Raw genomic sequence first — 12,771 nt, 5'->3', positions numbered from 1 at the left:
TTAAGAACAGCAAAGGAGAATTTTAACTTGAAAAGCACCCAAGAAAAGATCCTTTAGATAAGTCGGGTGGGAAAACAAAAGGCAACACATTTGTCAGATGAACCTGTGCTCCTCCCAGATGCAGAATTTGTAGGAAGTTCTTAGCAGACTATGATGATTCGAAGTTCTCATCAGAAAAGTAAAGCAATTGTCATATGGAACTTAGTACTGTTACCTGCAGAACTATTATCATTGTCAAAAACGAATAAACTGCAGCTGTGACTGGGGATAAAGAGGTGCCGTCAGACTCAGGGACATCAAATAATGATTTCTTCTCTTGATAGCGCTGCACCCATAGTCCATGTCCTGTAGCAAAGTTCAAAGAGGAACGTCATTCACCCGACACAAGTATATCGGGTTTTATGAGCCCGCCTGGCCACCTAAGAAAGCAAAAGCCCACGGTATTGTTGGCACTACAATCAGAGCGCTGGAAGGAAGGCCCCGGGACTTGGACTCTGCCTCACCCCAGGCCTTTCCCATCACTGGTACTGAATAGCACCACTGGTCATAAAACAGGAATTGGACGTGTGCTGGTAGCTGCCAATGAGAAACCGCAGAAAGGAATTTCCCAGTGCCTCACTAAACACCAGTCTCAATAGGCTCTGAATACTGCCTGTTATTGTCCCTGCTTAGAGATTCAAAATTCACATCTCACAGACTCTGAAAAGCCAACAGCAACACACATTATTTCATCAACTGAGCCCCACACCTAACTGATGACAGAGCCTTTTTCATGCCCCATACACCTGTGCCTTTTACCACTGAGTTCCAAGACCACATCACAACTGTCTGGTGTGTGATGGCAGCTGAGCAGGACACGGTGAAGGTCGTTTACCTGGAGGTCCACGCACTTCCCTGCCAGGCACTCCCAAAGCAGCATGCTGGTTCGGAGGCCACCAGAGGCTGGGGGCGCCAGACTCTGCACACAGCCTAACTGCTAGCCCCTTCTTGGGACCCAAATAATGTTTTCCCTCTTCTCACAGAGTTCCTATTAGTAGCATTTGTGCTTCTACTGCTCTGATTCCTGTTATCACCAGGTTAGTATCACTCTTTCCACTGGAATCATTACTGGAGGCATGATTAAGCCGTTCTTCCACCCCAGAAGATGCCAATTCGAAAAACACTAGTTTGCGGAGCTCATTCATCGAAGTGTCTCAACGTGGCCTTGCCAATGCAAACATCCCCTGAGTCCAAGCCAGTGACAAATGTGTGTTAATTAGAGCACTGGGTCAGAAGGAGACAGAGATAGCCCAGCAGGGGCCCCCGGCAGCCGTCCAGCAGTGCCCACTCATCGTGACCTCCGAGGAGACTTACCGACGGCCGAAAACAGAGACATACAAACGAGGAGGAGGACACACCAGAGCACGTCGCAGTTCATCTGCCTCTCCAGCCGGCTGCGCTTGTAGCGGGGCCCGCTGTTGTTGAGCAGAGCCTTGGTCTCGTGTCCTGCGGGGGAGGCGGTGAGTCACTGCCCAGCAGGGAAGGGACGGGCTACGCTGACTCCATGGATTGGAAAAGGGTGCTGCCATCCAATGATCCATATGGGATAAGTTCAGTCAGAAAAGTAGGCTCTACAATTAATCTCAACTATGTAACCACCACGGGGAAATGCACAGAAAGAAATAGGCTAACATGTTAAGAACACTTCTGGTCCAGATATTATTAGACATTTTGCATCTTTCTATTTTCCTGGTTTTCTACAATGGGTTTATGCTACTTTGATAATCGGTAAAAAACCAAAACAACCAGGAGCAATGTCCAGGAATAGCCAGCCCACCATGCCAAGCCAGTGCCATCACAGACTGCAGGTGACACGCAGCACCTACCTGCGTAGATGACGATGCCCACGACGGCTTCTGTGTTTCGGATGGTGCAGCCTCGAAGCAGCAGGTTTTCTTTGTAGAGCCCTGCCTTTTTCCCGTTGTCGTGTATGCTGTCACGGAACAGTTGGCATGTGTCACGTGGGTGCTTACATGGCCTCACAGCTCAAGCAGCACCGCTCTGGGAAGGAAGGCCTAGACCCAGGACTGGGGAGGGGAGGGGTGGAGGGACTCAGAGGACCTTTGCAAGAGCTGAGATGGGGCTGGCGCTCACCAGTAACTGGGCTTCTAGAAGCCCCTCCAGAGCCTGATGTTTGTTCGTTTACTTTGCCCACAGGCTTTGTGAAATAATAAGAAATATATGATTTTGCCTCTGCCCCTGGTTCCTGACAGAGGGCTCCTGACACCTTTGTAAATAGAAGTCCTAGGATAATCTTTTGTTCTAATATTTAGTCTTTGACTCCAGTTCCTGGCACAGAGCTCCTAAAATTCTTGTAATTTCCTAACTGATCAGAGCACTAGGAACATCTTTTGTTCTAACATTTGGTCTTCGAGCCCGGTTGTTCCTGACACACAGGACTGAGCCTGTCACCTGTGGGATCTGATGCTCTCCCCAGATAGATAGTATCCGAATTGAGTTAGACTGTGGGACACCCAGCTTGGTGTGGGAAAAACCCACACGTCAGAATTGGTACCAGGACCATTGTAGGCTTTATGCCACAGGGTCTGGCCACAGCTAGAGAGGGCAGAGCCAGGAACTGGGGGACCGAGTTGGGAAGCTGGCCCAGGAAGGCCCTGCCAGGTGGTCTCTGCCCATGTCCCGATCATCACAGAGAACTCTGCTCCTCACCAGCACCTCATGTTGTCACAAGGGTACAAATATTTCTCTAGAAAAGGGGATCATATTGGTTTCAGCAACATCTCCTACATTCTGTTTTTCTTATTGAAAGTCATACAATTATTAGAAATATTAACACGTTAAATTTGAAATGTGGTAAACTCCATGATACAATTTTATACATTCAGTTTCACTGCTATTTAGATTCAGAGAATATCCCACATTTAAGCAACTGCTTTTCAAACTCATCCTCTTGACCTACTAATGGTAGCCGCACCCCCACCCCTGTTGGTCAGGAGTGTGCTAGGGCCACACTGGGGTAGACGAGGTCCCGGGAGCCTGATGAATGGGTCACAAGGGGAGGCCCTGGAGGCTTTCAGAACTAGAGCAGGGGCCCAGCCTAACCTACATCAATCAGGCAGTGCCACCTGCCTTCCAAGAAGCCACCTTCTCACACCCTAGGTGGACAGGCCTCCCCAGCTCTCCCACACACACCCGCAGCCCAAACTCCTTCTCTGAAGTCACCAAGGATCCCTGTGGGTGTCACCCCTCCCACCAGCTCCTAGCAGTGCCCACTGACCAGGGAGCAGAGCTAGTTTGGAGAGGTACAAGGTCAGAAGAAGCCGTTAAGGTTTCCAGGAAAACAGCATTTCCTGCCACTTCCGGACCCTGGTCACTGCATGAGGGATGGGGCTGTCTCTCAACCTAAGACACAACCTGTATTCTTCACAACCAGGGAAATCAATATATTTTACGGTGAAGAAAAGAAGCTAAACAATAAAGAAAAGGCCAAAACACCATGCTGGGGGGACACATTTCCTGCAAGTCTGTTATTTACCAACATGGCATCAGTTCTTCTGCAGAACTCATGCAAAGGAACGTGCAGGAGGAGGGCCGATCAACACTGTGTGATGCCCTGCCCCCCACACCTTGTGGCAATTCCAGAATAAAGTTTTGCTTTAAAAAGAGATTCAAGACTGGAAACCTCAGTGCCAGCTAAAGCGTCAAGAGGCCCGAGTGTGCGAGACGTTACACACAAAACCCAGCTCCTGAGTCAGGAGTGAGAGAATGCACACCGCCACGGTTCTCTCCGCAACAGCCGCACATGGAAACCATTTCTCAGGACAGCAGTCAAGGATGAATCATCTAAATCAAACCAGTCATGCTTATTCAGAACAAGAGATGAACTCAACAGAAACAAGAAAAGGTATTACATTAAGCTTCCTTTGATGTGACCTACACCTTTCAGTAACTACTGTGCTTTCTAATCAGACCAAGCCAGACCAGAACTGATCACAGCAGGTGTATCAGCCTGTTTAAGGCCTCCGGCGGCATACAAATGGCAATGGGGGCTGTGCTCTGAGTGAATCTCCCTGCATCAGAAGGGGAGGAAGGCTGGAGAACGGCGTCACCCTAAAGGTGCTTGGCAGTGCAAGTGCTGCCTTGGTCTCCTAAGGGGGAAAGTCCCTGCCAAGGGCGAATAGGCCCAGGGCCCAGCAGGCATGAGGCTCAACTCCAGGAAGACATGCATGAAAATGTGAGCCCATCACACTGCCCTCAGCACCTACCTCTGTCTTATGGCTTGACATGTGTCCCCCCCAGAATTCATATGTTGATGTCTTAACTCCAGTATCTCAGAATGTGACTGCATTTGGAGATAGGTATTTAAAGAGGTAATTAAGTTAAAATAAGGTCGTATGGATGGGCCCTAACCCCATATGACTGCTGTCTCTGTAAGAAAAGATTTGGACACAGAGACGGACAAGCACAGAGGTTAAGATGATGTGAGGGCACAGGGAGAAGGTGGCTGTCTGCAAGCTAAGGAGAGGGGCCTCAGGAGACACCAGTCCTGCTGACACCTGGATCTTGCTTCCACCCTCCAGAACTGTGAGACAATGCATTTCTGTTGTTTAAGCTGCCGGGTCTGTGTCAGCCCGAGCAAACGGATACATCCCTTAACATTTAATCTAAGCCACTTAGAAGAGCTCCTTTAGTTCAAGTCCCCAGGCCTCTTGACTCATCCAAACAATCTCTTCTAAATCGAAACTGTCCAAAAGTGCCCTGGGAAATACCACATGCAGGACGTGGCAGGGCTCAGCTAATAAACTCCTGCCTGGCTGCTCTTTCTCAAGGGAGGCTGTGTCTCCTGATGGGCTTGCATGTCAGCTCTGTCCTTCTAAGTCCCAGCACTCGGAGGTGCTGGGGGGAACCAACCATCTGTCCAGACACAGGTGCAAGGTGCCATGGTTGTGACGCAAGAGAAGGGGGACCTTGGACAGCAGCCTGCAGCCAGCCCCTCCCTAGGTCACATCACCTCTAGCACCCAGACTTGGGTCTCTTCTCTGCTCCATTGCTGGCCGAAGCTCCACCACTGACTGGTCACACCTGGACCAGCACCCTTGCTGCCATTGTTCACTCCCCTCCTTATTTTTATATCCACACAGACATCAGTTTTCGATTTTGCCCCCTTCGCTAGCTACTCCTTTTTTTTTTTAAAATATCTTTATTGGAGTATATTTGCTTTACAATGTTGTGTTAGTTTCTACTGTACAACAAACAAAGTGAATAAGCTATATGGATACATATATCCCCATATCCTCTCCCTGTTGAGGTTCCTTCCCACCCTCCCTATCCCACCCCTCTAGCTCATCACAAAGCATTGAGCTGATCTCCCTGTGCTATGCAGCAGCTTCCCACTAGCCATCCATTTTATATTTGGTAGTGTATATATGTCAATGCTACTCTCTCACTTCGTCTCAGCTTCCCCTTCCGCCCCATGCCCTCAAGTCCATTCTCCACATCTGTGTCTTTATTCCTGCCCTGGCACTAGGCTCATCAATACCGTTTTTTATATTCCATATCTGTGCGTTAGCATCCGGTATTTCTTTTTCACTTTCTGACTTACTTCTCTCTGTATGACACTCTAGGTCCATCCATTTCATTACAAAAAACTCAATTCCGCTCCTTTTTAGGGCTGAGTAATATTCCATTGTATATATGTGCCACATCTTTATCCATTCATCTGTCGATGGACACTTAGGTTGCTTCCATGTCCTAACTACTGTAAATACAGCTGCAATGAATATCGTGGTACATGACTCTTTTTGAATTATGGTTTTCTCAGGGAATACACTGAGTAGTGGGATCACTGGGTCATATGGTAGTTCTATTTTCAGTTTAAGGAACCGCCATACTGTTCTCCATAGTGGCTGTATCAATTCACATTCCCACCAGCAGTGTAGAAGGGTTCCCTTTCCTCCACACCCTCTCCAGCATTTATTGTTTGTAGATTTTTTGATGATGGCCATTCTGACTGGTGATACCTCTTTGTAGTTTTGATTTGCATTTCTCTAATGATTAGTGATGTTGAGCATCTTTTCATGTATTTGTTGGCAATTTGTATGTCTTCTTTGGAGAAATGTCTGTTTAGGTCTGCCACCCATTTTTGCATTGGGATGTTTGTTATTTTGATATTGACCTGCATGAGGTGCTTTTATATTTTGGAGATTAATCCTTTGTCAGTTGCTTCATTTGCAAATATTGTCTCCCATTTTAAGGGTTGTCTTTTTATCTTGTTTATGGTTTCCTTTGCTGTGCAAAAGCTTTTAAGTTTCATTAGATCCCATTTGCTTATTTTTTATTTTATTTCCATTACTCTAGGAGGTGGGTCAAAAAAGGTCTTGCTGTGATTTATGTCATCGAGTGTTGTGCCTATGTTTTCTTCTAAGAGTTTTATAGTGTCTGGCCTTACACTTAGGTCTTTAATCCATTGTGAGTTTATTTTTGTGTATGGTGTTAGGAAGTGTTCTACTTTCACTCTTTTACATGTAGCTGTCCAGTTTTCCAGGCATCACTTATTGAAGAGGCTGTCTTTTCTCCATTGTATGTATATTTTTACCTCTTTTGTCAAAGATAAGGTGACCATATGTGTATAGGTTTATCTCTGGGCTTTCTATCCGGATCCATTGATCTATATTTCTGTTTTTGTGCCAGTACCAAACTGTCTTGATTACTGTAGCTTTGTACTATAGTCTGAAGTCAGGGAGCCTGATTCCTCCAGCTCAGTTTTTCTTTCTCAAGATTGCTTTGGCTATTTGGGGTCTTTTGTGTTTCTATACAAATTGTAAAATTGTTTGTTCCAGTTCTGTGAAAAATGCCAGCAGTAGTTTGATAGGGATTGCATTGAATCTGTAGATTGCTTTGGGTAGTACAATCATTTTCACAATGTTGATTCTTCCAATCCAAGAACATGGCATACCTCTCCATCTATTTTTATCATCTTTGATTTCTTTCATCAGTGTCTTATAATTTTCTGCATACAGGTCTTTTGTCTCCTTAGGTAGGTTTATTCCTAGATATTTTATTCTTTTTGTTGCAATGGTAAATGGGAGTGTTTTCTTAATTTCACTTTCAGATTTTTCATCATTAGTGTATAGGAATGCAAGAGATTTCCGTGCGTTAATTTTGTATCCTGCTACTTTACCAAATTCATTGATTAGTTCTAGTAGTTTTCTGGTAGCATCTTTAGGATTCTCTATGTAGAGTATCATGTCATCTGCAAACAGTGACAGCTTTACTTCTTCTTTTCCGATTTGGATTCCTTTAATTTCTTTCTCTTCTCTGATTGCTGTGGCTAAAACTTGCAAAACTATGTTGAATAATAGTGGTGAGAGTGGGCAACCTTGTCTTGCTCCTGATCTTAGTGGAAATGGTTTCAGTTTTTCACCATTGAGGACAATGTTGGCTGTGCATTTGTCATATATGACCTTTATTATGTTGAGGAAAGTTCCCTCTATGCCTACTTTCTGCAGGGCTTTTATCATAAATGGGTGTTGAATTTTGTCAAAAGCTTTCCCTGCATCTATTGAGATGATCATATGGTTTTTCTCCTTCAATTTTTTAATATGATGTATCACGTTGATTGATTTGCATATATTGAAGAATCCTTGCATTCCTGAGATAAACCCCACTTGATCATGGTGTATGATCCTTTTAATGTGTTGTTGGATTCTGTTTGCTAGTATTTTGTTGAGGATGTTCATCAGTGATAGTGGCCTGTAATTTTCTTTTTGACATGTTTGTCTAGGGTTGGTATCAGGGTGATGGTGGTCTCATAGAATGAGTTTGGGAGTGTCCCTCCTTCTGCTATATTGGAAGAGTTTGAGAAGGATAGGTGTTAGCTCTTCTCTAAATGTTTGATAGAATTCTCCTGTGAAGCCATCGGGCCCTGGGCTTTTGTTTGTTGGAAGAGTTTTAATCACACTTTCAATTACAGTGCTTGTGAGTGGTCTGTTCATGTTTTCTACTTCTTCCTGGTTCAGTCTTGGGAGGTTGTACTTTTCTAAGAATTTATCCATTTCTTCCAGGTTGTCCATTTTATTGGCATATAGTTGCTTGTAGTAGTCTCTCATGATCCCTTGTATTTCTGCAGTGTCAGTTGTAACTTCTCCTTTTTCATTTGCAATTCTGTTGATTTGACTCTTCTCCCTTTTTTTCCTGATGAGTCTGGCTAATGGCTTATCGATTTTCTTTACCTTCTCAAAGAACCAGCTTTTACTTTTATTGATCTTTGCTATTGTTTCCCTCATTTCTTTTTCATTTATTTCTGATCTGATCTTTATGATTTCTTTCCTTGTGCTAACTTTGGGGTTTTTTTGTTCTTCTTCTAATTGCTTTAGGTATAAGGTTAGGTTGTTTATTTGAGATGTTTCTTGTTTCTTGAGGTAGAACTGTATTACTATAAACTTCCCTCTTAGAACTGCTTTTGCTACATCCCATAGGTTTTGGGTCGTTGTGTTTTTTTTTTTTTTTTTTTAAACATCTCTATTGAAGTATAATTGCTTCACACTGGTGTGTTAGTTTCTGCTTTATAACAAAGTGAATCAGCTACAGATATACACACGTTCCCATATCTCCTCCCTCCCGCATTTCCCTCCCTCCCACCCTCCCCATCCCACCCCCCCAGGCGGTCACAAAGCACCGTGCTGATCTCCCTGTGCTATGCGGCTGCTCCCCACTAGCTATCTATTTTACATTTGGTAGTGTATATATATCCATGACACTCTCTCATCCTGTCACATCTCACCCCTCCCCCTCCCCATATCCTCAAGTCCATTCTTTAGTAGGTTTGTGTCTTTATTCCCATCTTTCCACTAGGTTCTTCATGGCCTTTTTTTTTTTCCTTAGATTCCATATATATGTGTTAGCATACTGTATTTGTTTTTCTCTTTCTGACTTAATTCACTCTGTATGACAGACTCTAACTCCATCCACCTCATTACAAATACCTCCATTTCATTTCTTTTTATGGCTGAGTAATATTCCATTGCATATATGTGCCACATCTTCTTTATCCATTCATCTGTTGATGGACATTTAGGTTGCTTCCATGTCCTGGCTATTGTAAATAGAGCTGCAATGAACATTTTGGTACATGACTCTTTTTGAACTATGGTTTTCTCAGGGTATATGCCCAGTAGTGGGATTGCTGGGTCGTATGGTAGTTCTATTTGTAGTTTTTTAAGGAACCTCCATACCGTTCTCCATAGTGGCTGTATCAATTTACATTCCCACCAACAGTGCAAGGGTGTTCCCTTTCCTCCACACCCTCTCCAGCATTTATTGTTTCTAGATTTTTTGATGATGGCCATTCTGACCGGTGTGAGAGGATATCTCATTGTAGTTTTGATTTGCATTTCTCTAATGATTAATGATGTTGAGCATCCTTTCATGTGTCTGTTGGCAATCTGTATATCTTCTTTGGAGAAATGTCTATTTAGGTCTTCTGCCCATTTTTGGATTGGGTTGTTTGTTTTTTTGTTATTGAGCTGCATGAGCTGCTTGTAAATCTTGGAGATTAATCCTTTGTCAGTTGCTTCATTTGCAAATATTTTCTCCCATTCTGATGGTTGTCTTTTGGTCTTGTTTATGGTTTCCTTTGCTGTGCAAAAGCTTTTAAGTTTCATTAGGTCCCATTTGTTTATTTGTGTTCTTATTTCCATTTCTCTAGGAGCTGGGTCAAAAAGGATCTTGCTGTGATTTATGTCATACAGTGTTCTGCCTTGTTTTCCTCTAAGAGTTTGACAGTGTCTGGCCTTACACTTAGGTCTTTAATCCATTTTGAGTTTATTTTTGTGTATGGTGTCAGGGAGTGTTCTAATTTCATACTTTTACATGTACCTCTCCAATTTTCCCAGCACCACTTATTGAAGAGGCTGTCTTTTCTCCACTGTATATGCTTGCCTCCTTTATCAAAGATAAGGTGACCATATGTGCGTGGGTTTATCTCTGGGCTTTCTATCCTGTTCCATTCATCTATATTTCTGTTTTTGTGCCAGTACCAAACTGTCTTGATTACTGAAGCTTTGTAATATAGTCTGAAGTCAGGGAGCCTGATTCCCCCAGCTGCATTTTTCGTTCTCAAGATTGCTTTGGCTATTCGGGGTCTTTTGTGTCTCCATACAAATTGTGAAATTTTTTGTTCTAGTTCTGTGAAAAATGCCACTGGTAGTTTGATAGGGATTGCATTGAATCTGTAGATTGCTTTTGGTAGTAGAGTCATTTTCACAATGTTGATTCTTCCAATCCAAGAACATGGTATATCTCTCCATCTATTTGTATCATCTTTAATTTCTTTCATCAGTGTCCTATAATTTTCTGCATACAGGTCTTTTGTCTCCTTAGGTAGGTTTATTCCTAGATATTTTATTCTTTTTGTTGCAATGGTAAATGGGAGTGTTTTCTTAATTTCTCTTTCAGATTTTTCATCATTAGTGTATAGGAATGCAAGAGATTTCTGTGTATTAATTTTTGTATCCTGCTACTTTACCAAATTCATTGATTAGCTCTAGTAGTTTTCTGGTGGCAGTTTTAGGATTCTCTATGTATAGTATCATGTCATCTGCAACCAGCGACAGCTTTACTTCTTTTCCGATTTGGATTCCTTTTATTTCTTTTTCTTCTCTGATTGCTGTGGCTAACACTTCCAAAACTATGTTGAATAATAGTGGTGAGAGTGGGCAACCTTGTCTTGTTCCTGATCTTAGTGGAAATGGTTTCAGTTTTTCACCATTGAGGACAATGTTGGCTGTGGGTTTGTCATAGATGACCTTTATTATGTTGAGGAAAGTTCCCTCTATGCCTACTTTCTGCAGGGCTTTTATCATAAATGGGTGTTGAATTTTGTCGAAAGCTTTCTCGGCATCTATTGAGATGATCGTATGGTTTTTCTCCTTCAATTTGTTAATATGGTGTATCACATTGATTGATTTGCGTATATTGAAGAATCCTTGCATTCCTGGGATAAACCCCACTTGATCATGGTGTATGATCCTTTTAATGTGCTGTTGGATTCTGTTTGCTAGTATTTTGTTGAGGATTTTTGCATCTATGTTCATCAGTGATATTGGCCTGTAGTTTTCTGTCTTTGTGAAATCTTTGTCTGGTTTTGGTATCAGGGTGATGGTGGCCTCGTAAAATGAGTTGGGGAGTGTTCCTCCATCTGCAATATTTTGGAAGAGTTTGAGAAGGATAGGTGTTAGGTCTTCTCTAAATGTTTGATAGAATTCGCCTGTGAAGCCATCTGGTCCTGGGCTTTTGTTTGTTGGAAGATTTTTAATCACAGTTTCAATTTCAGTGCTTGTGATTGGTCTGTTCATAGTTTCTATTTCTTCCTGGTTCAGTCTCGGCAGTTTGTGCATTTCTAAGAATCTGTCCATTTCTTCCAGGTTGTCCATTTTATTGGCATAGAGTTGCTTGTAGTAATCTCTCATGATCGTTTGTATTTCTGCAGTGTCAGTGGTTACTTCTCCTTTTTCATTTCTAATTCTATTGATTTGAGTCTTCTCCCTTTTTCTCTTGATGAGTCTGGCTAATGGTTTATCAATTTTGTTTATCTTCTTGAAGAACCAGCTTTTAGTTTCATTGATTTTTGCTATTGTTTCCTTCATTTCTTTTTCATTTATTTCTGATATGATCTTTATGATTTCTTTCCTTGTGCTAACTTTGGGGTTTTTTTGTTCTTCTTCTTCTAATTGCTTTAGGTATAAGGTTAGGTTGTTTATTTGAGATGTTTCTTGTTTCTTGAGGTAGAATTGTATTGCTATAAACTTCCCTCTTAGAACTGCTTTTGCTACATCCCATAGGTTTTGGGTCGTTGTGTTTTCATTGTCATTTGTTTCTAGGTATTTTTGATTTCTTCTTTGATTTCTTCAGTGATCTCTTGGTTATTTAGTAGCATATTGTTTAGCCTCCATGTGTTTGTATTTTGTACAGTTTTTTTCTTGTAATTGATATCTAGTCTCATAGCGTTGTGGTTGGAAAAGATACTTGATACCATTTCAATTTTCTTAAGTTTACTGAGGCTTGATTTGTGACCCAAGATGTGATCTATCCTGGAGAATGTTCCATCTGCACTTGAGAAGAAAGCGTATTTTGTTGTTTCTGGATGCAATGTCCCATAAATATCAATTCAGTCCATCTGGTCTAATGTGTCATTTAAAGCTTGTGTTTCCTTATTTATTTTCTGTTTGGATGATCTGCCCATTGGTGTAAGTGGGGTGTTAAAGTCGCCTACTATTATTGTGTTACTGTTAACTTCCCCTTTTATGGCTGTTAGCATTTGCCTTATGTTGAGGTGCTCTATGTTGGGTGCATAGATATTTACAAATGTTATATCTTCTGGATTGATCCCTTGATCATTATATAGTGCCCTTCCTTGTGTCTTGTAATAGTCTTTATTTTAAAGTCTATTTTTTCTTATATGAGTATTGCTACTCCAGCTTTCTTTTGATTTCCATTTTCATGGAGTATCTTTTTCCGTCTCTTCACTTTCAGTCTGTATGTGTTCCTAGGTCTGAAGTGGGTCTCTTGTAGATAGCATATACACAGGTTTTGCTTTTTTGTATACATTCAGCTAGTCTATGTCTTTTGGTTGGGGCATTTAATCCATTTACATTTAAGGTAATTATTGATATGTATGTTCCTATTACCATTTTCTTAATTGTTTGGGGTTTGTTTTTGTAAGTCTTTTCCTTCTCTTGTGTTTCCTGCCTAGAGAAGTTCCTTTACCATTCA

General features: G+C 42.1%; 1 protein-coding gene across 1 annotated transcript in view; it reads right to left on the bottom strand.

The window, feature by feature from the left end:
* The window catches only part of ATP10A (ATPase phospholipid transporting 10A (putative)), a 181,854-nt gene that overhangs the window by 42,451 nt on the left and 126,632 nt on the right, over positions 1–12,771 (bottom strand). The window contains 3 exon segments of the mRNA XM_007179130.2: positions 215–345; positions 1,354–1,485; positions 1,866–1,972. Coding sequence (XP_007179192.2) covers positions 215–345; positions 1,354–1,485; positions 1,866–1,972 — 370 coding nt within the window.

The sequence above is a fragment of the Balaenoptera acutorostrata genome, chromosome 3 (genome assembly GCF_949987535.1).
Source record: "Balaenoptera acutorostrata chromosome 3, mBalAcu1.1, whole genome shotgun sequence".
In the NCBI taxonomy this organism is placed as follows: domain Eukaryota; kingdom Metazoa; phylum Chordata; class Mammalia; order Artiodactyla; family Balaenopteridae; genus Balaenoptera; species Balaenoptera acutorostrata.
This window is presented reverse-complemented; position numbering and strand designations above follow the sequence as displayed.